We start from the raw sequence: 21963 nt of genomic DNA, 5'->3' as shown, positions 1-21963 counted from the left end.
GCACGTCTGATGTGCAAATCTTCCATACTCTCCCAATGCCATTTTTTTCTCAAAGACAGCCAGGCTTTGCTGTGGCAAGGCTGGGCTGTGCAGGTGTAGATGCTTCAGGTCCCAGAAGGATCCTCTTATGATGGAACATCCCAGCTTGTGTTACATGATTTAGTTCAGTACCCAGCTCCAGATCCTCTCTGGTCACTGCAGTTGTGTTCTTGGTGGCAATGTGCTTGATTTGGGCTGTGAGACAGGGATTGGGGTGCTTAGTCAGCATTATCTGTTCCATCTCACTCCTCTGGTTGGGTAGTTCCAAATGTATTTTGGATACCTAATAATTCCAAAATAAATGTCTAGAAGAACATCAGGAAACCCGTCCTAAGCATATAAATGACTGTGTTAATGCGACTGAGCTCCTGTGGCTGAGATTGCAACTCATTTTCAGATGCCATCAGCATCTTTTTTTGGTGCTTTGTCTCTGTCCTCCCATGACCACTGCTTGGAGAGCTGTGTCTGTAGTCAAAGGAACTGCTTTGAGGGGAGGGCTCAAATATCAAAGTGGAAAAAAAGCATTCAAACTTAAAAGCCGACCATAAAGCCCAGCACATCATTTTCAGGAGCAGAACATTATTGTTACTCTGCTGACAAACTTCTTTTGAGGGCAGCAGCACGGTCCAGCACCATTTCAGAGTTGTCTCGAAGCCGCACGTAACCAAAATAAATATATGGTTACATAAGGAACTATGTTATATTGCTGCTCCCTGCTTCCAAGTGTAATTGTAAAGTAAGCACAAATGCAGTGTGCCTGCCTTTGTGGAGGTACAGGGCAAACCTCCTTCCACACACAATTCCGTGGATTCATGCCTGGGATTAATTAATGAGGCAAGCAAGTGCAGGGGCAGTGGGTTTGTCCCCTCTTCTCAGGTCCTTGTAAAAGATGTGGAGAAGACAAGGGACAGGTAGGGAGAGGCTCCAAGCAGGCTCCGGGGAGCAGCCACGTTGCAGGCAGGGCAGAGTGTGGCTTTGGGACCCTGCCCAGCCTGGTGTGAGTAACTGAGGCCCAGAGGATTCCACAGCTCACACGAATCTCTGGTGATTTATGCAGCTGGTTAACATGGTTTACTGTGGCAGAGACTGACAAATGAACAGGCTGCCCAGAGAGGTTGTGGAGAGCACTGGCAAAAGGTTGCTTTTGTTGACCCTTCTCTGAGGAGGGGTGTTGGACTAATCAATCTCCAGAGGTCCCTGTCAAGCTCCACTATGCTGTGATTCTGTAACAGAACACAGCTCTCCTGAATCCCAGGGAAAGATTTGAAATGTAATGTTTACTAGATCCTGGGCATCTGCTCTATTTTGATTAAATACTGCCAACAGCAGTGTGTGACCAGGCTGCACATGCACAGGTGGTGTGTGCACATGCATGGGTGCCTGCAGAGTCCCTCCATATGCAGGGATTGCACAAACCAGCACATCCAGCCAGCCTGTCAGAAGAAAATGCAAAAGATTGCTGAATTCCAACTAGACAGAATTTCCAGCTGGAAAAAAAAAGAGGAAGGATGTGTCTGGTGAAACCAGGCCGTGTGCTATTCCTGCTTCCAGGATTTTATGTTAAGTCTCTGTACAGGGCAGTTTCTCCTTAATACTCACCTAATCAAAGAGAGCCTTTGCACGCCAGGAGCATTAGATTCATCACTTGATTATGTGGCAGGTTACTTGCTATTCATGACTCTTTGTATTCTTCTCTTTAAGGCTCCCAAGCTATTCCAGACAAGGGAAGGTAATGTGAGTGTGCAGCTGTGCAGAAGGGCTTGCTGCTTTTCTCATACAGCACATCCAGCTCATGCGGGCACAGTCAATTCTCACAGCTGTGCCACTGGTTTAGTTCATGCACATTGCTTGTGAAAAAAATAAGCTGTAACAAAAGTTAAGTCTGGCAGTTACTTTCACTGCTTTATATTGTGGCTGTGTGTTATGGTTCTCCGTGTGTCACTCCTCTCTGCATGGCACAATGCAAAACGCACAAAGGGAAAACGCTGCCAGCGGGGCGAGCTCGCAGCTGAGAGGGAAGGAATAAGGGAGGAGCTGGGAATCGGGGCTCAGTCCTTTGCACCCATAGGAGTACCTGGATCTGTTCAAACCTGCCAGCACCTCCCCGCTGCTGCTCGCAGGGGCTGTGGGAGGCTCGGGGGCAGCGCTCCCCGCACGGCACGGCACGGCACGGCCGCCCCTAGAGGGCGGTGACCGACTGGAGAAAGCGGGAGGGCTCTGACACATCCGGGATGATCCAGCTGCCCAGGGAATGCAGCTCACCTGCGGAACGGTGCAGAGTCAGCTCTCTGTCAGCTGGAGTGATAGAGGAGCTGGAGTGGACCAGTAATGTACCAGAATTTGGCTCAAGTGTTAGGACGAATTTACAAACTGTTGCGAGATGGTGAATTCTGAGAAATACCAGAGACCTTCATTTCTGTAATGAAGGTTTGCTATTTCCCTTGTTTACAGGGTCCCTTGAAAGAACCAATCCATAAGCACATTTCTATTAGAGCAAAGCAGGAAAAAAATCAAATCAGCCAGCACAAATTGCTACGAACTCCTGGGTTTACACTAACAGCATGCTCTGTTTGGATTCCAGCACAGCATAGTCCCGTCCCAGGGGTGGACTTGCCAGGAATGAGGGGACAGAACCTTCCTTATTAATACCGTTTGGTACAGGAACTGTTTCAATGGAGAAACAACTTCCCAGCCTCACCTTTCACATGAATTCCTCTACCTGCATGTCAGGTAGGAAAAGGGTAGTGAGATTTCCTGCAGCATCCTGTGATGCTGTGAGTGGTCCACAAGGCTCTGCCCAGCTTCCATACCTCTGCATCTGACTGAATAATATCTATCCTTCCTCTTTTTCCCCAGTCTGTTGCGATCATTTTGCTGGTTAGCTGCTTTCCTTGCTTCTTCTGCACCTCTCATCCTGGTGCCAATAAACAAAACTCCACCGCACTTCTCAGTTTTGCCAGAAAATGATGAAAAGTTGTTTGAAATAAGGTTTGAGGTGAGGACAGCTTCAGGGCAGATGCATTTTTTCCTCTTTGAGCACATCTAAACCTGAGCTGCTGCTGCCCATTGAGGGCTGTGCTGCATGGCCCCATTTGTAGCTGGCTCTGGAGCTGCAGTGTGTGCTGTGCAGGTGCACACTCTGCTGTCCTGTGCTTTGTGGCACCAGGGTTCATGGGCCACAAAGAGCTTGTTTCAGTGGCAGGGACCATCAGCACACATCTTTGACAAGGCAGGCAGTCTGAAAACATCAATACTTTTCCCTTCTAGCACAGAGAGATGGGGCTGGTTCCCAGTTTGTTGTCTTTATTTAGCATTGACTCCAAGGAGCATAGTTAGAGGGGATGGAAACACAATCTGCTAATTTTCATTTCTGTGTTGCCAGTTGAGTCAGGACCAGGCTGACACTGTCCCAGAGCTATGACTGCTTGTTTGGTACATTGAGACGTGTGTGTGTTTTTGTTACCCCTTGTCCATTAGCTCATGGACCACTGTGTCCATAGCACAAAAGGTCCTGATGCTTTTCTTGGCCATCTTCACTCCTCACGTCCACCTTGGGCTGGGAGCCAATGGCATGGGCACCAGAGATGAAACATCTTCTATTTCCAAACAGAACCTTCTGCATCAGAGCGTGCCTTGCCTTTCAACAAGCTGTCTTTTTTGGGACTTTTGCTTTGTTTTCCAAGAGCTTTTCATGGATTCATCCATGTCCTGACCCAGCATCTATGGCAAACACATAATTCCAGCACAAAGGACTTAAAAAGGCACATATATAGAAAGTTCTGGTAAGAAGCCTAACATTCCTAAAGAATGTTACTGTCTTCAGTGCTATTTTCTACCTTCACTTTGTGGGCTTTGTTTCTCCAACTCTATATAGCTGCAAGGATTCATCTTAAATGGAAGTGACACAGCAAAGCCTACTTTGATAGTTTGCAGATTTAAAAATAGCTGTCTTAACATAGGTTTTCCTTCCAAGGTAGAATGTACCTTCTATTGGAAGACATTCATGCACATTGTTAATGCAGGGTCTCTTTTCCATAGTCTGGCTTACAGTGAGTCATCTGCTCTCTGGCTCTCTGTATCAACATGCAAATAGGTGGGAATTAGCTTTGTTTCTGAAATTCTCTCTTTTGTACTGACTAAAAATCTGGGATGGTTATTTTTAAATGTTTCCCATTCTCCAGACAAGATATGAATGTAAATGCAACAAAAGTAATCTTGGATGTTCTCCCTGTACCAATAATGTAGCTGTAAAATGCTGTGTTTTTATTAATCTGCTTGAATGCTATTCCTTTTTTAGACTGATGTCAGAATTGGGCCAATTTTATCTGAAGAGTTTATTGTCTCAAGAAGTAAAAATAAATCGAAGTCACTGTAATTTGGAATATCTCAGTTTTTTATCTCGGAGCTATATGAATCAGTATCAGCTGAGCACCTGGCTCATGAAAATCAGATCTTTATTTTAAAGAATATAGTTTTTAATTTGAAAAGAAATAAAAGCACTTGGATTATTTCTTAGAATTGTGGGGCTAACCTTGCACATCTGAAAAAATGCCCACTTCTGCTAACTTCAGTGTGGTGGGTTTTTTTCCATGTTAAACTGAGAACTGGACTGTTCCTGATGACACACTCAGTGCTTAGTGAAAATATGTATAATGTTGATAATCATAAGTAATCAGAATGCCTCAGGTCACAAGCTTTTACTCCATGCCAGATCAATCAAAAATTCCTGAGCACAGATCTTTTCTTTGGCCATGGCACCTGCTGGGCCCTCCCTGTTCACACTGATTCATGGGGTTCACATTGATTTATGATGCTGTGTGAGGAACCAGTGGCTGCTGGAAAGGGTTGCACCCTCTGAAGAGGCTGGAAGGTGACATTCCCGTGGGACAACTCAGTGATAGAAGAAGGAGGCTCCTGTGGCTCAGGTCCCAGGGATGTACCAGCACTGCTGCACGTTTTAGTGGGAGAAGGGGAGGACTGAAAGTGCAGGAATATCAAGCATTGTATTCATGTGCCATTCCCACGCCTTTACAGGCAAGGTCTGACAGCCCCAAATATAGTTTCCACAGGCAAGGATGCTGAAGAGCCAGATTGCTCAACACTTACACAAGTGAGCCCCTGCTAACTCCTGCTCTCTGAATCAGAACTTGGCTACTTAAGGAAAACAGCCAGCTCCACTGATTTGCAAGCCAGTGTTGAAAGATTTATGGGAATTCTTGTGGGACCATGAGGGCAGTAGGGAGGTAAGTTTGTCTTTCTCTTGGATGGTAACAAAAAGAGCTTCATGTCTTGTGTCCTTACCTCCTCCAATTTTGCTTTTTTTTTTTTGTCTTCATAGTTGATAAAAATCACATTATATTTGTTTATTTATTCATTGTTAAGACAATAAGGACTCCTTCCAAACTCTTGGTTGCCTGAACTTAATTATATTGTAAGTATAATTAAACCACAGTGTTGCTGAGGATATGTGTTCCTTAGATGCTCTGCCAGCAGAGTAACCACCATTTACCTTTTTCATTTTCTGGGAAGCTCCCTTGGCAGTCTTCACTAGAAGGTGTCAAAAAAGTGTTAATAAATCACAGTCAATTTAGAGCAGGAAATTAAATGTTAACACTCTAACATGCTATTAATTTTTATTAGTAGTATTTCTTCTTCTGTTTTGTTTGTTTTCTTCTTTGCTTGCTTTGTTGGTTGGTTGGTTTGTTGGGGTTTCTTTGTCCCCAGAGAGCAAACCCACATGTGTGCTGGCAGAATGTCTTATGCTAAGGTCAGAAGCAGCCTGTGAAGGTGACAAATTACCTAGATCTGAGTCTTTCACACCTCCTAGTTTGAGCTGATGATAGTTGTGTCTATCAGCAACCATTTCTGAAATATTTTAGATTTTGTAGGAAGGACACAGTGATAAATTGTGAAATAGAAAATAACTTTCCTTAAAGGAAGACCCTCAGCCTCAGAATAGGTCCAAAAGTGGCTGGAGCTTTGCTATAGCATCACTGATCCATGGAAAGGATAAGAGAAAATTTTGATGCCAGCTCTTAGACATCCTCTTGGAGCAAAGGAGGTGACACTATGGCTGCACTTCTGCTGTTTTTTCTGCAGTCCTCCCCTCTCCCTCGCTCTTGTGAGGTGCTGAGTTGTAGAAGGCTGAGTCTCAGCTGTTCTCCAGACTCTCCCCTGTATTGAGAAACACCAAAACACCTTCACTGCCAGTACTCAGCTCTCTGTCATCAGCTTGCTCCCAGTGTCACAGCCCAGCTCTCCTACCAGCCACATCAACACCAAGCATGGTGGCAGAATGGAATCCTGCAGAAATTCTGCTTGAAGACCTTAAGATAGACCCTGTAGGAACTCCCCAGAGGAGTAAATCCTGTGAGTGCCACCTTGTGTCCTTCCAACAGAAGAAAGAAGAAACTCAGTGCCTGGAGCTGTAGCAGCTGGTCAGCAGCACCTTGTGGTCATATGTCAATAAGGTAGCCCATAAACTGATCATACCTCATTGTTAGATTGTCATGATCTTCATTTTTTTTCCCTGAGATCCTCCTTGCTTGTTTTAGACTCATTGGTCATGGCTGCTGTGTCCTTGGACTTCCAGCAGCAAACCACGACCTAAAAGCAGCAAAATGGACCTCAGTCCAGGTCTCTTTGTGCAGCAGCATTTCCAGCTGTGTTTCAGCAGTCTGCTGGTGTTTGGCTCTGCTCTTTTGATTCTCTTGCTCCTGCAGTACCCTCAGAGCCCATTTGGACCTCTGCAGCTGCCATCACTGCTCTCTTGGACCTGCAGTGGAGAAGAGACTCAGCCTGCCTGACTCTGGTGTGGCTGCTGCTGTGGCCAGCTCATTTCTGTGTTTCTGCAGGATTTCTGCTGATCTGCTCTGGGAGATGCTGTAGAAACACAGAACACCTTGGGTTGGAAGGGACATTAAACATCACCTAGTGCCACCCCCCTGCCCAGGGCAGGGACACCTTCCCCTAGACCAGGGTGCTCAGAGCCCCATCCAGCCTGGCCAGGAACATGTCAGATATGGGGCAGGAGTCCTTGCTTTGCCTCAATGTGACCAAACTCTTATTTTTCACTAATCACTTTGATCAAGACAAATGAAGTGTTTGCTTCCTGGCTGGCAATTTTTTCCCACATACTGCAAATTTCCTTTCACTGTCCATGGCTTGTAGGAACAGCTTTTGGCAAGTCAGAGTAAAAACTAATTTCAGAGTACTATGCCTTTCTATTTAGGAAATAAAATTACTGTGAGTTAACCCTTAAGGAGCCTGCACTGGTTAGAATTTTAAACCCCAAAATGCTCCACGAATCTATTAAAATCTGAGATTTTTAAAAAGGGGCAAAAAGGAAGATAGGCTTATTCTAGGGAGGCAAACAGGGAAAGAAAGAAGTCCTCTGGTACTGCCTAGGAAAGACAGGCATCTCCACAGCTCATGCTTTACAATTCAATAATATAACAGTTCAATAACAGAAATGAAGTGTCTGAAAGACTTAAGTTCTTGTCACTTGCTTTGCAAAGCACAATCCTTTTCCTTTGCTTAACTTACAGTGGTGTTTGGTCTACTAAAAACATGGTAATTTCTTTCTGACTCTAATACAGTCCTTTTGATGTCCCCAAGAAACAAAATTTTAAAAAACCCTCAGTAATGAGTCAGGACATCATTGTTTCTGTACTGCAGTTTACAAAAGTGAGGGTTTAGAGGAATGGTGATTCTGCTGCTGAAAATTTTTCTACTCCCATCACTGTCTGAATCTTGAAATTAAATGAAAAAAAGGGAAAAATAAAACCAGAAAAAAACTCATAGACCTTTAATTATAACCTAAACATTTTGATCACAGCAATAAATGCAACAAATGTGAGGCAAGTATGTGTGCGAGTGTGCAGGACAGAGAAAGGTTTAGAGCAAGGATCAGTGGAAAATCTTTAGAAATGATGTAAGAGAAAGCACAGGCAGTGATTGGAGTTTGTAGCCTACACCAGACACTATAAAAACTCTGAAAGAAAGCTGAACATTAAGGATAAGTTAGGAGGAAGAACATAGCAGGACCATTAAGGTTGGAATTGCTTGCATCCAATGCAAGGTAAGAGGAGTGAGGGCAGAGTGTGTTGGGGATGTTTTGTGTCTTCTGCTCTCTTTACAGAAGCATTCTTCCCTTCTGTGTTTTCCTCTTTTTGATATTTTTTTCTTTTTTTTTTTTTTTTTTTAATTAGCAGACATGTAAAAGGTATAAAGATCTGATGGGAAAAGCACAAGTACTTTTTCCAGTACTTTTTACTTTGGAATTAAGATAATAGGTGCCTATCACCTAGGATTTTTGGTAGTAAAACTGAGTTACAAACATGCAGTGGAAACTTATTTCCTTCAGTTAATCAGCCAGTATTTAAACAGAATGTGTCAGTGCATTTTGCAACAGTGACAAATTACTTTTATGCTGTTTCAGTCCTTTGCAGTAAACTGCTGTCTTTTTATATTGTTATGGATTTTCCTTTTGTGTAAGTTATTGTCAAATGCATATTACTTCTTAAAATAAGCTGAAGAGCTGTGACAAAATAATTCTTTCACATTGCTAAATATCTCATGTGGTAGGCAAGTTTGCTACATCTAATATATTGGAAAACATGAGATAAATTATTTAGGAAAAGTCTTTAATTTATGGATCAGCAAAAGGGTTTTACTATATGCCATATTAGACAAATGTTGATCCAGATTCTGCTGCATTCCTGCAATAATAGAATAACTGCAAAAACATTCCTCCACTAACAGAGTAATTATCATTATCCAGTGATCTGGCTAGTTCAGCTTTGTGCCCCTGTAACTGAAGGCAGACTCTGATTCTGTGATAGTCATTGTAATTTCTCCATTCTGAGTTCAAAACTATTTCACTGGGGGTTTTTTTCCCTCCCACACTGAAGTTGTACAAGTAAATACATGCAAATAACGTTTGGTTTAGATGTCCAGAGGCTACAATAAAGTTCAGAATCCACTAATTTTTGAAGCACTGACATGCAGTGCCCTTAGCTTTCCTTACTTGGTCTTTCAATTTGCAATGATTGTTCTCTCGTGGGGAGTGCAGAGCTGAAACCTGAGGAGCTGAGAGAACATTTTGTGCCTCTGCCCACTGCTTAACTCAAGAAACTTCTTATTGCATTTATCTGTTTCTGCTCACCTGTATCCAAAATGCAGCTCAACCTACTTTTCCTGTAAAATACTTTGAACATTATGAGGAATAACAGGCAAAACCCCCCAGCTCAAACCAAGCAAATCTATGGTGTAATTATGGGAAAACTGCAAAATATATCTGACTGGACCAGGCATTCTTCATTTTTTAAAAATAGCCGCCAATCTGATTTCAGGAGATTAGGACTTTGTTTTCACTCTTGGAATGAATGACAAGTGCCTTTCTGGGCTTCTTGAATAGCCAATTAAAACACACAGCACTTGTTAGAGCTCTGTTATTAGACCCTGACAAAGATTGCAAGTGCTTGCAGCTTTCCTTCTCTTCTTACTTAACTCAGAGAGATGGGTTACTCTCTAATATACATTTGCCATGCATCTCCCCCAAGTCTTTTCTTCTTCAAGTAATACCCTTGATCAGAATGTTTAAGTGTTTTTTGAGTAGATCAGTATCAGTGTGTGAATCATGTTAAGAAATTCCAATGCCATTCTTGTCTCTGAAAAGCTTATCTTGAGGGAAATTTTTATTATACTTTAAATGGTCTGCTTTTCTATTGAAAACCTATTTTGCTAATATACTCTTTATACCTGGTGTGAAGACCTTATCACTTCAATGCTGTTAGGAAAAAAATATTTTCTAATATAGAAAACCACAATCTATTTCATGATTTTTCTTGATAGAAAGTTTCTTATTTTTGATTCAAATTCTGAAGATGGCACTCTAACAATGGAAAGTTTTTGGCTCTTGTGGAAAAGAAGAAAGAAAGCTGAATGTCAAACTGTTGGAAATGTTAAGGAAAGTTGGCATGTTTAGTCAGTACATATATAAACAGTGTAGGGTTGAGAGTTTGTTGGCAATGAAGAATAATCTAATAATGTTTTGTATTCCTTTGTACATACCAGGAATACTGCAGCTCACTCAATTATCTTTTGAGAAAAGGTGCAAATAGGTTTTTCCCACTAAGAGATATATTTTTTACACTTCATAGCATCCCTCTTTTTTAATAAGCCACTTCTAGATGGGCTTCATCACTTCTGTTTGTTTGTTGCTTCATGGTCTCCTACTTTTATGGTATGTATGTGAGTTTGGGGTTTTTAATTTTTGAAATCTGTAGCTAAAAATGGACTTATTATACAGTGTAATAGTGTAAATGTGTAGCTAGCTTTGCAGGATGTCCAACCTGTGTCCTTGCTGCCCATTCTAAAGAAAATTGTCCTCACTTGTTGTGTATGGCCATTTGGTTTCATGCCCTGTTTTCAAAGGAAGAGATAAGAACCATGACTGTGTTTTCACAAGTTTTTGCCCCTCTCTATCAGTTAATTTGTCCCTGAATCATGCTTGTGTCTGTCCAGCCAAGGTGCCCTGGCAGGGCTGTGTTCATTTATGCCCTTCTTGAACTCCTCATGGGAATTAGAGGGTCACCTTCCATCCTTCCTTCACATGATGACAGTGCTGCTCCCACACATGTTGTGTCCTCTGTGGGCAGGGTCCAGGTGAGCCCTGCAGTGACTAAACTATGACTGAAACCATGGCATAAAACTCTGTTTTATGTGAGTACAAGTGGAAGGAACAGCTGTGTGCTCGAGCTACTTCTGAGCAAAAGCACAGCTGTCAAACAGGCAAAGGTGATGAACGTGGTGGTATGAGAACATGCCAGGACTGAGCACCAGAAATCATGGTACAGGAAATGCAGTTACTGAAATTAAGGCTTTAGAAATCAATCAGCAACTCTTGACTACCTTGAGAAACCTTGAAGGAACTTCATTTTCAGGAAGTGGAGCATGCTTGGCCTTGAAATTCTGTCTGACAAAAAGATTCTTTTGGGACACAAAAATGCCTAGTTATCTCAAAATAGCTAATCATAAGCCTCTTGCATAAGTCTATGAATTTCAAGTTCTCTCTGGTTCCACTGGATGAAACCTGCCTGCCTCTATATATCTATATAGTCATGAAACTGAAAATAGAAGGAAAAATACATTGTAGAAGTTGTCAGTGTCTGTGCCACGTATAAAAAAAAATATATGGCATTGTTAAAAAATCTATGCCTACTCCAGAAAACACATTATTAATAACATAAAGAGCCTGACACTGGCAGCTTACATTTGATTTTGTCACTAAAGCCCCATGTTTCAATGTGTGGCTTCAGTATCTTTTAGAAAGCAATATGTGAGAAATGCTCCATATCTCCTCTGTGGGATGACAACAGAAACACCACTCTAGCCTATTTTTAAGATCTGCTTTTTTTTCTGAGGGTGGGATTTGTTTTGATTTTTATCCTTTTTCCTTGACATTTACATAACTACAAGATTGCACCTGAGACACACAGGGTCCTTCAGCAGTTCTGAAATCACTAGCACTGGTGGTAGGGGCAGTATTTTTGGCTTTGTGGTGATATATATGATCAGAGGCTACTTTAAAAGTTGCAAAAGGTAAGGAAAATTTGTTCCAGCAGGAGCAGATTTCATAGAGCTTCACAAAAACCATTTTTAAGTTGTTCTTTTGGTAAGATAATCATCCATCATCATTTTTTTGGCCAAGCTATATTGCTATTGGGCGTGCAATGCAAGGATAGCAAGGCCAGTGTAAGTACTCAATTCAATTAAGATAGGTAGCAGCAGTTAACATTCCTTTTCGTGGTGCTGGAGCAGTAACAAAATAGCTCAGTAACTGGTTTGCAGACCTGATTTCCCCCAGCTGGCCGGAATCTGCACAGCCCCAGAGACCTTCCTGGCCAGCAGGTGATGAAGTTCATCACTTCCCAGTGCTGTCCCAGTGTTACAGGAGGAGCACTGGAGGCCAACGAGGCACTGCCAGGAGCTTCCCAATGCCTGTGGGACAGCCAGGCCTTGGCTCTGCACCAGGTCATTCTGGTGGCATCCAGGCAAAACCTCAAGGCTTGGCCACTGGTGCTCATTGCAAGAGCAAGGTCCTGGTTTGCAGTGCCTTGGGCATGTCCCGTGCTGGAGTCACAGAGCAGAGCACAGACAGCAGGACACACTGCAGTGAGGGATTGCAGAGCCAGGCATGATGTCTTGCCTCAGTTCTCTTGCTAACAGGCCAGTAAGAAAAATAAGTCTCTTGTGATTTATGCTTGCAGAGTAATCTCCACTGTGATGTGAAATATCACGGTTCAAATGGGTAAGAACAATGATGGCTGTTACTGCTTTTGACAGGCAATGGGTTTGGAGCTTGGTGATGAATTGCATTCTGTCTGAGGTTTGTTCAGCCCACTTATCTTCAGGATGTCATTTTGGGTTTTGTTTTTTTGCCTGTAAGAAAAAAATCTTTTAAGTTCTTTGGTTTGATGTTGGAGACTTAACAGTTGCTGTTCGGTAAAACGTTTTGCTTTCTTGTGATATTTTCCTGGAATTTGGCTCTGCGCTGGTTCCTAAGTAAAAGTTTTGTATGTTTATCCTGCTTTGATAAGGTAGAATATTGTTCTTTCTTTTATCTTTAATTTTATTTTAATTGGACTGCCAACAAAGATACCAAATTATAGGAGGAATTTTAGTTTTGACACATTTCAAGCTAAAGTATCACTAATACACATAAATATGTCTGAATTTCAGACTTGCAATTATATTTAGAGAAGGGAAAACCATATTTTATGTCAGATAACACAAGACCCTGAGATATTACAGACATGGAATTATTATCCCTTGACCTAGCTCTGTGAAGCTGGTGGTGAAGAATTTTCTGGAAGGATACAATTTCAATACAATCAATTTCAAATTCAATTAAGAGTGCATCTTGAAAAGTTTGTCAGATCTTTGCTTAGTCTCCTTCAGGAAAAAATACTGTCCAGCCGCTCTTAAATCCTCTCTTGGAATGTGTCAAGGTGAAATATGGATGGGGTGAAGCAATAGCCAGTGCATGGCTGGGAAAACCCCTTTTTGGCCAGAGGGCTCTGCTTGGCCAATTGCAACAAGTTCAAGGAGAAATACCAGTAACTTCATTTAATAACCGAGGTCCTATGACATGGCTAAAGGAGGTAAAACTAAGTCCCAGACTGGCAGAAGAAAGTGTGATTTTAATTGTATTTACATAATCCTCACTGCATTATTATTTTGCAATTGCTTTTCTAAAGCCAAATCATTCCACTACAATAACCCTGCCTTCTTCTCCTGCCTTGGTCCCATTGCTGCATGAAAATCAGCACAACAGGGTCTTGCTGGACTCGAGTTTTGCTCCCTTTTCAGTCAGTGACACCACCTCTTTAGCTGCTTATTTCTTTGGGAAGTAGAGCCAAGCTTTAAGACCTTAAAATTTCCTCCGCTTCTAATTTCACTGGCATTGAGTTCTGACCAGTTAATCAAATGTCTTCAGTGCTGCAGGTGCCTCACTGTTTATTTTCATTAGTGTACCAGCTGCTATTTTTAGCTCTTTAGTCTTTGGCTTGAATGAATACCAGCACAGATCTTAAACCATAATAAACATATGTTTTTAACCTTGCCCTTTATTTTTACATCTCTGTATCCAAATAATCAGGATGTGGTTATCTGTGAAGGTAGTAGAGTGCTACTTCAAATTTCAATGCACACCCACATACAAAAATATACATTGTAGAGGGTTCCAGCTTTAAAAACACCCAGGCAGACCTCTGTGTTTATGTCAAGCAATGGGGCTGAGAGTCTGTGGCACCAGGTGGCTTAGTGCTTTGACTTTGTCCTTTGATTCCAGTGAACTGTCTGCCTCACCCCTGCAGAGTAACCAGCAGCTTTCTTCCTAACTGCCCATCCCCTATGGACAATAATCATAATAATAATTTATTGTGTGTATATATATATTCATATATTCTTTGTGTTTCTGCTCTGCCAAGTGGAGACTCGGCAAAGAACTGCAGAATAAGACTTGAATTATGAATTGAAGTATGAATATTGAAGTCTGAATTATGCTCTGGGGCAGGACCTGGAGACAGAAAAAACAGCAAATTAGCAGATGCCTTTGGGAAAAGGCCCCAGCCCAGCTCTTCCTGACATCACCTGGAAAACTCCTGCCTGGGGAATTGAAGGCACATAAGGTTTAATATCTGGATCCAAACAAGGACTTAAACAATGTAGGCTAAACCTGTGTCCAGAGGTAACCAAGCACCTTCCCCATCCTGAGCCTCCCAAAACTCCCTGCATTATTTAAAGGCTTGGTGGGCATCTGCAGTTCTGCAGCTGTGACACATGGTCAGAGCGCCACCAGTCTCAGCAGCATATCCCTCTGCAAGCTCATTGTGAATAATTTTATTGCAGGATGCCACTGGAGGTTGTGGCTCCCCCTAAATCATGTTGAGAACTAGCAAAATTCAGCCTTGCCTTCAAAATGCAGCTTGAGGGGTACATGACTTCTTTCACAGGGGCAGCCTGGGCTACAAGTCAAAGGCTCCCTGCTTACAAGTGAGCATGCAGTTCTGATTTTAAGGCAGGTTTGCATTCCTCGCTGCTGCTGCAAGGATTGCACCTCTGTGCAGAAAGGAATCAAAACATTGGCAGGGCTGTTTAGGAAGGAGCAGAGGAGGGAGCTGATGCTGCATGCAAGGGTGAGGAGCATTCAGCTGGCATTATCTTCATGCAATGACTCTGACAGATAAAACTTATTAATAGCCATGGGGAGAATCTCCCTTTGTTTTTAGTTCTCTAAAACCTGTGGAGCAAGACTCCTCAGGGGATGCAGCTGTGGAGTAATTTACAGATTGTTCTCCTTGCAGATGCTGCAGTTCCAGCTGGTGGTGGTGCATTTGGCCCTGGTGATTGCCCTGCTGTGGTGGAACTCCAGCTCTGTGCTCCTTGCACAGGCAGCTCCAGAGGTATGTGAAGGTTCCTGATGGTTCCTGCTCTTCCTTGGGCATTCTTAGCCACAGAGTGAGGAGGACACTGGAGTACCCAAACACTGTTGGAAGGTGTAGGATCAGAACTGACTCTGTAAGGGCCAAGGAGGAGCCTCAAGAAGAGAGAGATGCAAATTGCATGGCTCTAGGGGAACAGACTGAATGAGGCCTCACCCAAACTCTCACAGCCTCTCCCAAACACCTGGGGATTTCCTGCGTGTTAAAACATTGTCCAGTGGATAGAGAACTTCCTGAAGAGGGGAAGGAGGTAATGGAAGAGGGAAAGCAAACTTCTCTAACACTGGAGGGAAAGTTTGATTCTTCTTCTTACAATAATAGCATGAGGAAGCTGAAGCTTTCAGAAGCCATGAGGAGATCCCTGGGAGAAGCTCACCTGCACAAAAATTACAAATTAAAGGAGATGGACTAGACCAGGAGGGGGAGAGAACAAAGTCACTTGCCTAAGCTTGCAAAGGAAAGCAGCAGATGAAATGGATGGGCTGTCTCACATTTCACCCAGAGTGATATGTAGGGGTTGCACCTGAAAATACTTCTACTGCATTCCCTATTTTTATGTCATCTTGACATAAGGCAGATTTGGCAGAAAAGGTATTTATGTAATGGTTTCATGCCATAAAAAAAAGTCAAGTATCTAAAAGTTAACTGAAAGTAGCACTGTTTGCCTCTAGGGTTTTTACATAGGTTTTAAGATCAACTTAAACATTAGATGGCTACTGAAGAATACTGATAGATCCCTCTGCCTTGCTCTCTGTTTTCTCACAAGCATGACCTGATTCTACAAAACACACCTGGTATCCTGCCCCCATCAGTGATAGATTTTTGTGAGAAGAATATAAGAACAGAAAATCTTTGCAGACTTGTAGATCTAGAGACCTTCACTGGACCAGGGCATGTTTATCTGATGATGGGCCAGAATCTGTCTTTGAACCAGTTTAAAATTTCAGTATCCACAACAATTTATGCCAGTGCTTTCTCTTCATCTGTGTGCTGTGTTTAAAAAGTAACTCTTTATATTTATTTTAAATCCACCATCTGGTGACTTCACTGGGTGTACTGGGAAGCTCTTTCTCTTGAGGAAAAAAATTACTAGTTTTTATTCATTTCATTGCTGTTCTCAAGTTTGCAAGCCTTCCACTATACCACCTACACCCACTCTCATCTCTGCTTATCTGTGAAATTGTACTTTTTTCAGTGGTTTACCAGAAGAAAACTGTTTTCTACTTCTGATTATCATTTTAGCAGTCACTTTACTTCTTACAATTCCATTACATCTTTCGAATACAAAGTAAGTGGAGTTGCAAGGTATTCAAGAGCAAAGGCTCTTTTTGCCCTTCTAATTTCAACTGTTATTGTAGATATTTATCCCCACTAGCCAGATGGAAGGGTTCAGTCTTTTTTGAAGGTATCATTCGGTTGCAAACCTCTATGAAAGTTCTATAACTCTAAAAGAGAACAGAAAGGACTGTTCTGTGTACTTGCAAAAAGCACAGTCAGGGGACAATGTGAGATCCTTTATGGAGATTTCACATCATTGGTGTGATCACTGTGCTCCTGTGCTCCTCCTCACATGAAGGTCACAGTTTTATGCACTCCATCCCTGCCTGCCCCCCATCAGCAGTGGGGAACATCCCCACCACAACTGGAGATGACGAGGATATGGCATCATCCATGTGCTGCCCTCCTTCACACTGTACTAAACCCACCGTGCATGAATAACAACAACAGCAGTGTGCTTCTAAAGAGAATAGAACCTGTTTGATGCTGTAAGCTGTAATGTTTCTATCTAATTCTGTCAAGATCAAGTGAACAAGAAGGTGCATTTCATTCCAAGAGACAAAGATCTGAGCTTGCTTTTGGTTACTATCTGCTGCCCTGTATTTTTCTGCCACATGCAAAGCAACAATTTCACCTTGATTAGTTTCATTTCTTTCTCAATAGACCCCAGTATTTTCAGCTATTCTTGTAGCAAAGTTTGGATTTGAAATGGTGTTAAGCCTAATGTTGGAATTAAGGTTCAAACTGCTGTGTCAATTCAAGAGCATTTTCTTTCCTTTCCTTCTCCCCATGTAGTGTTACTGCATCATTTCTTTGAATGCCAGGGCTGAGAAAGTTTTTTTGGGGGGCATTTTTTGCATAACAATTAATTAATTAATTTGTCGGATATGGATGGAAACTTCTGTAGAAGTTTTCATTGCTACTTATTAGCATTCATTTAAAAAACAAAAATCAGTTTATTGAAAACTATCGGAATGGATATTGGAGTTGGGCAATGGTGACTGCATTTTTCAGAAGGATTAAATTACTCAGCTCATGCTATAAATGATACTAATCACAGTGCTGAGATAAGAATAGTGGGATGGCCTGCAAAAATTGGCTTTGTGAAGTAACACATTTTGATATTTCTTGCAATAATAATGAAAGCAAGTTCAGTTCTATTAAAAAAGAATTTTAGACTTTGACAGCAAAATCCTGTCTGGGGAAACAGGCCACATTTCAGAGAAGGAAATTTGTTTTAAATCATTGTCCCAATTTCAGTGGGTGTCCTGGAAGTTCTGTATTTACAGGACTGCTCCTATGACACTGGTTGAATTCTTTTATTTCCTGGGACTTGAGCAGCCAGCAAACTGAAATTTTCCTGCTTTCTTCTGCAGCCTCTGGAGCCTCCTGCTGCTCTGGGCGTGGGAGACCATCCCATTGCCAGTGAAGAGAAATCAGCCACCAACCTGGCAGCCAAACTGTTCCTGCTTGATGACTTGGTATCTCTGGAGAACGAGGTGACTGAGACCAAGAAGAAAAGAAGCTTCCCAGGATTTGGCTCCCCCATTGACAGAATTTCCTCATCCTCTGTGGATGCTAAGGGCAAGCAGAGGTAAACTCTTAAATGCTCCTGCCAGTGATAAAGTTGGAGGAAGGCTGTTGTGGGGTGCTCTGGACACTGATGGGTTAGCTTTAAAGTGTAGTTTAAACCTACATTTCTGACCATGAGCTTTGCTAAAGCAAGAAATGTGCCTGAGGTTCACAAGCAGAGGGGCAGGGCTGGGTGCTCCTGAGGCTGGGATGGAAAGAAGGTGTGCTGGAGTGGATGTTTTGAACAGAAAGATGAAGGACACATCATGAAAATGGGCAGTCAGACTGCAGAATGAGCTTCAAGACCTCCTTTAGCTTTGGATAAGTCAGGGTTTAAACAATGCAGCAATGTGTGTTTGAAGACAAACTTGTTTATAACAGGGCTAAGCAAAGAATGATGCTCAGCGTGGCTGGAGAGAGACAGAGTTTGGGGCACAGCTTTAGGGGCTGCTCCCTGTGTCTGACAGAGCTTGCCTGTCTTGTTCTGCTCTTCTGGTAACTGTCTTCTCTTGGATGGAATCCCTAATGCCACAAAGTATTTAATAACATGCTTAAAGCTTAATCTGGAAATGGAAAGTATTCATGAGAGCCAGTCAATATTACAAGTATTTTTTCAAACAAAGTTTTGCAATATTTTCTTGTTGTTTTTCCATTTATCCACCCAGTCTGCCACTAGGACTGTTTGGCTGCAGCCAAAAGTGATAAAATACAAAATTCTTAAAACTTTAAGTAGAATTATTCTGTTCTGTCTGCCTCTTCAAGATATCAAAATCAGCTCACTCTTCATTTGCTTTTTAGCATGTTTTCCCTTTCCAGGCAAAGAAAAAAAAAAAAAGGTAATTTTTGAAGCTGTAATTTTTTTGCAAAGGTACATGGTGTTCTCAATTTTTCTCTTTTTTTTTTTTTGATGGAAATCTTTCATTCTATACACAGTACAAGGGAAAAAGTAAACAGAGAAACAAACAAAAAATTCCTCAAAACAACAGCAAAAAGCAAAGTACTGACCACCCTGTAACAGGGACTCAGCCAGCAGATCACAGCTCATTCCTGTGCGAGCTGAGCTGGTCACCTTTAGAGACCAGGAAATTAATTTGTGTGAGCTGATAAATAGATTGAGCCCCCCGAGTCAATGCAGTGTGTGCAGTACCTGTCACAAAGCAGAAAATTTTTGGAAAAGAGCAGATCAAATGTTAATCCACTTAACAGCTTGTCCTGACACCCATCGATGTCAGAGAGCCCAGATCCTGGTCTGGCATCAACATCGGTTTGAAGCGCTTTGAAAAGCGCGGGAGAAACGTGCAGGAGGCAGGAGAAGAGAGAAAGATCCACATCAGACTGAGAGAAAGAACCTGCGGGAATCCTAGACAAGGCTGTTTTATATAGAAAAAGCCACTTTGTCCCTCGTACGCCCCGGCACGGGTACGCTCCGGAGCGGAGCGCGGCGGGGCTGCGGTGGCGCGGGGCGGCCGCAAGAGGGGACGATGGGCTGCGCTGGGACAGCTCCTCATCCTGCTCTGAGCACTGGTACAGCTCCTCATCCCTGCTGTGAGCACTGCTACAGCTCCTCATCCCTGCTCTGAGCGCTGGTACAGCTCCTTATCCCTGCTTTGAGCACTGGTACAGCTCCTCTTCCCTGTTGTGAGCACTGGTACAGATCCTCATCCTGCTCTGAGCACTGGTACAGCTCCTCTTCCCTGCTGTGAGCACTGCTACAGCTCCTCATCCCTGCTCTGAGCTGTGGTACAGCTCCTCATCCCTGCTCCGAACACTGGTACAGCTTCATCCTTGCTCTGAGCGCTGCTACAGCTCCCCATCCCTGCTCTGGGCACAGAGCGTGGCACTGGCACAGCTCACGGGGCAGAAGCACCACCCCACCCCACCTTCGCTTCCCCCTTCCATTCTGGGGAGTTCTCTCCCGTTTTCTCCAGGCAGGCTCGGATGGCTCTGACAGCTCAAGGGTCCCAGCTGTGCCTCCCCACCTGCAGGGAAAGCAGCTCTTCCCTCGAGGTGCCAGGCTGAGCATCCTGCCTTGCCTTCCCTTTGCCTTCCCTTTGCCTTCCCTTTGCCTTCCCTTTGCCTTCCCTCTGCCTTCCCTGGGGCTCGGGCAGCGGCGCTGGATGCCTGAGGAAGGGACAGGCCGAACAAAAGCTCCCCTTCCTTTGGGATGTTCTCTAGCACTGATGTGGTGCTCCCCTCGCAGGGGATACAGCACCAATTCTCAGTCCCTGAGCTGATGTGGAAGGCAGCTGGGATGGAGCCAGCAGGGCTGTGGGTGCTGGAATGGTGCATTGGATGCTGTAATGGTGCATTGGATGCTGGAATGACGCACTGGATGCTGGAATGGTGCATTGGATGTTGGAATGACGCATTGGATGCTGGAATGGTGCATTGGATGTTGGAATGATGCATTGGATGCTGGAATGACGCATTGGATGCTGGAATGGTGCATTGGATGCTGGAATGGGCAGTGGATGCTGGAATGGTGCATTGGATGTTGGAGTGGTGCACTGGATGCCAGAATGGTGCACTGGATGTTGGAATGGTGCATTGGATGCCGGAATGGTGCATTGGATGCCGGAATGGTGCATTGGATGCTGGAATGGTGCACTGGATGCTGGAATGGTGCACTGGATGCAGCCCTGCCCCAGAGGTGTGAGGAAGGAGCCTGCTCAGTGAGCCCCAGGGCTGCACAGCTCTGGGTGGGTGTGCACAGCCCCAGAGCCCCAGGGTGAGGCAGCCCAGCAGTGCTGGCACCACGTTGGCCTCCAGTGCACCACAGCGTGCACCACAGCATTCTCTCCTGCTTGTTACTTTGCAGTTGCCAACTTACAGAATAAAATTTATTTTTATGTTCCTCAACAAGGATTGATGAAGAATTAATCTCCCAGGGCTTCTCTTGGACTTGCATTTCACTGACAAGTATTTCTGAGGGCAGAAGTTGAGGTCATTCTCAGCTGCAGGAATTCTTGCCATTTCCACAGCTAATTAAAATAAAGCTTTTGCTGGTGGAAAAAATGCTCCAAAAATGCTGGATTAAGATGGGAAAACTTATTATTTTATATAAAAAGGACAGCAAAAAAAATATAGCTGTGTAGAAATTCTTTCACACATTCCTCATGCCCTAATTCATCAAATTGTCAGGAAATTTACTATATACAGGAAAAAAAATCAACACTTAAATCTTTCCATTTGCAATCAAAGGACTGCTCCTATAGAATTTTGATGAACACTAAGGTTGCCAAAGAACCTATTGAAAAAAACCTTGTTAGACCATCTCTGACTTTCCCCTCTTACTGTGCAATACTTTCCACCTCCTTGCTAATCTTGGCCCCAGCTGGCCCTGGAGCTTTCAGAGACCCAGGTGATGGGTCACCTGCAGTGTGTGCTACTGTGCAGGAAACAATTCCCCCTTATAAATGCAGTGTATCACCTTTCTTTTATGAACAGCAGTTTACCTGTGAAGTTAGTTTGCTGCCAAATAAAAACAGGGGTAGTGGATCAAGCTCAGCCAGTCTGTAAAGCAGCTGCAACTGCAGCCTTTTGTAAGACAAGTGCAGCATCTTATTTTTAAACTCTCACATCTCTGGCTGCTCCTCCCCACTGTTCTGTCTGAACAATAAGGTGTTAGTGGGATGAATTCAGGAATCAAACATGTAGTAACACCTTGATTATTCATAGACATCTTTTCCCATTTGTTTCCCTCCCTTTCTGCTCGTTTTCCTTGTGCAGGAAAGCGCTGGAGCTGCCTAAGAGAAGGTTTGGAGTTCCTCTGGACCGGATTGGAGTGAGCCAGCTTGGTGACACCAGGGGTTAGCAGCTCCTGCAGGTGAGCCAGAGCATCCCAGCTGTGGGCAGACTGGAGAACCTAGATGTTCTCTGCTGCTGGAGGAACTCAGTCATGGCAGCAGGCTTGGGGAATGATGGCTTCTTATCTCTAATTTGCCACTGAGTACCTCTCTACAGACAAACAAGTATTCCTAACATTTTGATCTCCTCCACTCCACCTTACAGTGTGTTTGCCCAAGCCTTGCATTTCTGACATTGGAAAAAATGTAATGTTTACTGC

The 21963-nt window shown here is 43.3% G+C and overlaps 1 protein-coding gene across 9 annotated transcripts in view; it reads left to right on the top strand.

The window, feature by feature from the left end:
• The window catches only part of OSTN (osteocrin), a 75598-nt gene that overhangs the window by 51225 nt on the left and 2410 nt on the right, over positions 1 to 21963 (top strand). For 3 of the 9 annotated variants that reach the window (XM_064720958.1, XM_064720962.1, XM_064720960.1), the window contains 3 exons: positions 14910 to 15008; positions 17702 to 17919; positions 21627 to 21723. In XM_064720958.1, coding sequence (XP_064577028.1) covers positions 14910 to 15008; positions 17702 to 17919; positions 21627 to 21711 — 402 coding nt within the window. In that variant the 3' untranslated portion in view covers positions 21712 to 21723. Of the gene's footprint in view, positions 1 to 5155; positions 5283 to 14033; positions 14235 to 14909; positions 15009 to 17701; positions 17920 to 18695; positions 18734 to 19103; positions 19220 to 21626; positions 21724 to 21963 lie in introns of those variants that run through there. The other 6 variants (XM_064720955.1, XM_064720959.1, XM_064720957.1 and 3 more) reach the window with 4 other exon arrangements.

This window comes from Zonotrichia leucophrys, chromosome 9, assembly GCF_028769735.1.
Source record: "Zonotrichia leucophrys gambelii isolate GWCS_2022_RI chromosome 9, RI_Zleu_2.0, whole genome shotgun sequence".
NCBI classification, from domain to species: Eukaryota; Metazoa; Chordata; class Aves; order Passeriformes; family Passerellidae; genus Zonotrichia; species Zonotrichia leucophrys.
The sequence above is the reverse complement of the archived record's forward strand: the minus strand, read 5'-3'. Positions and strand labels throughout refer to the sequence as shown.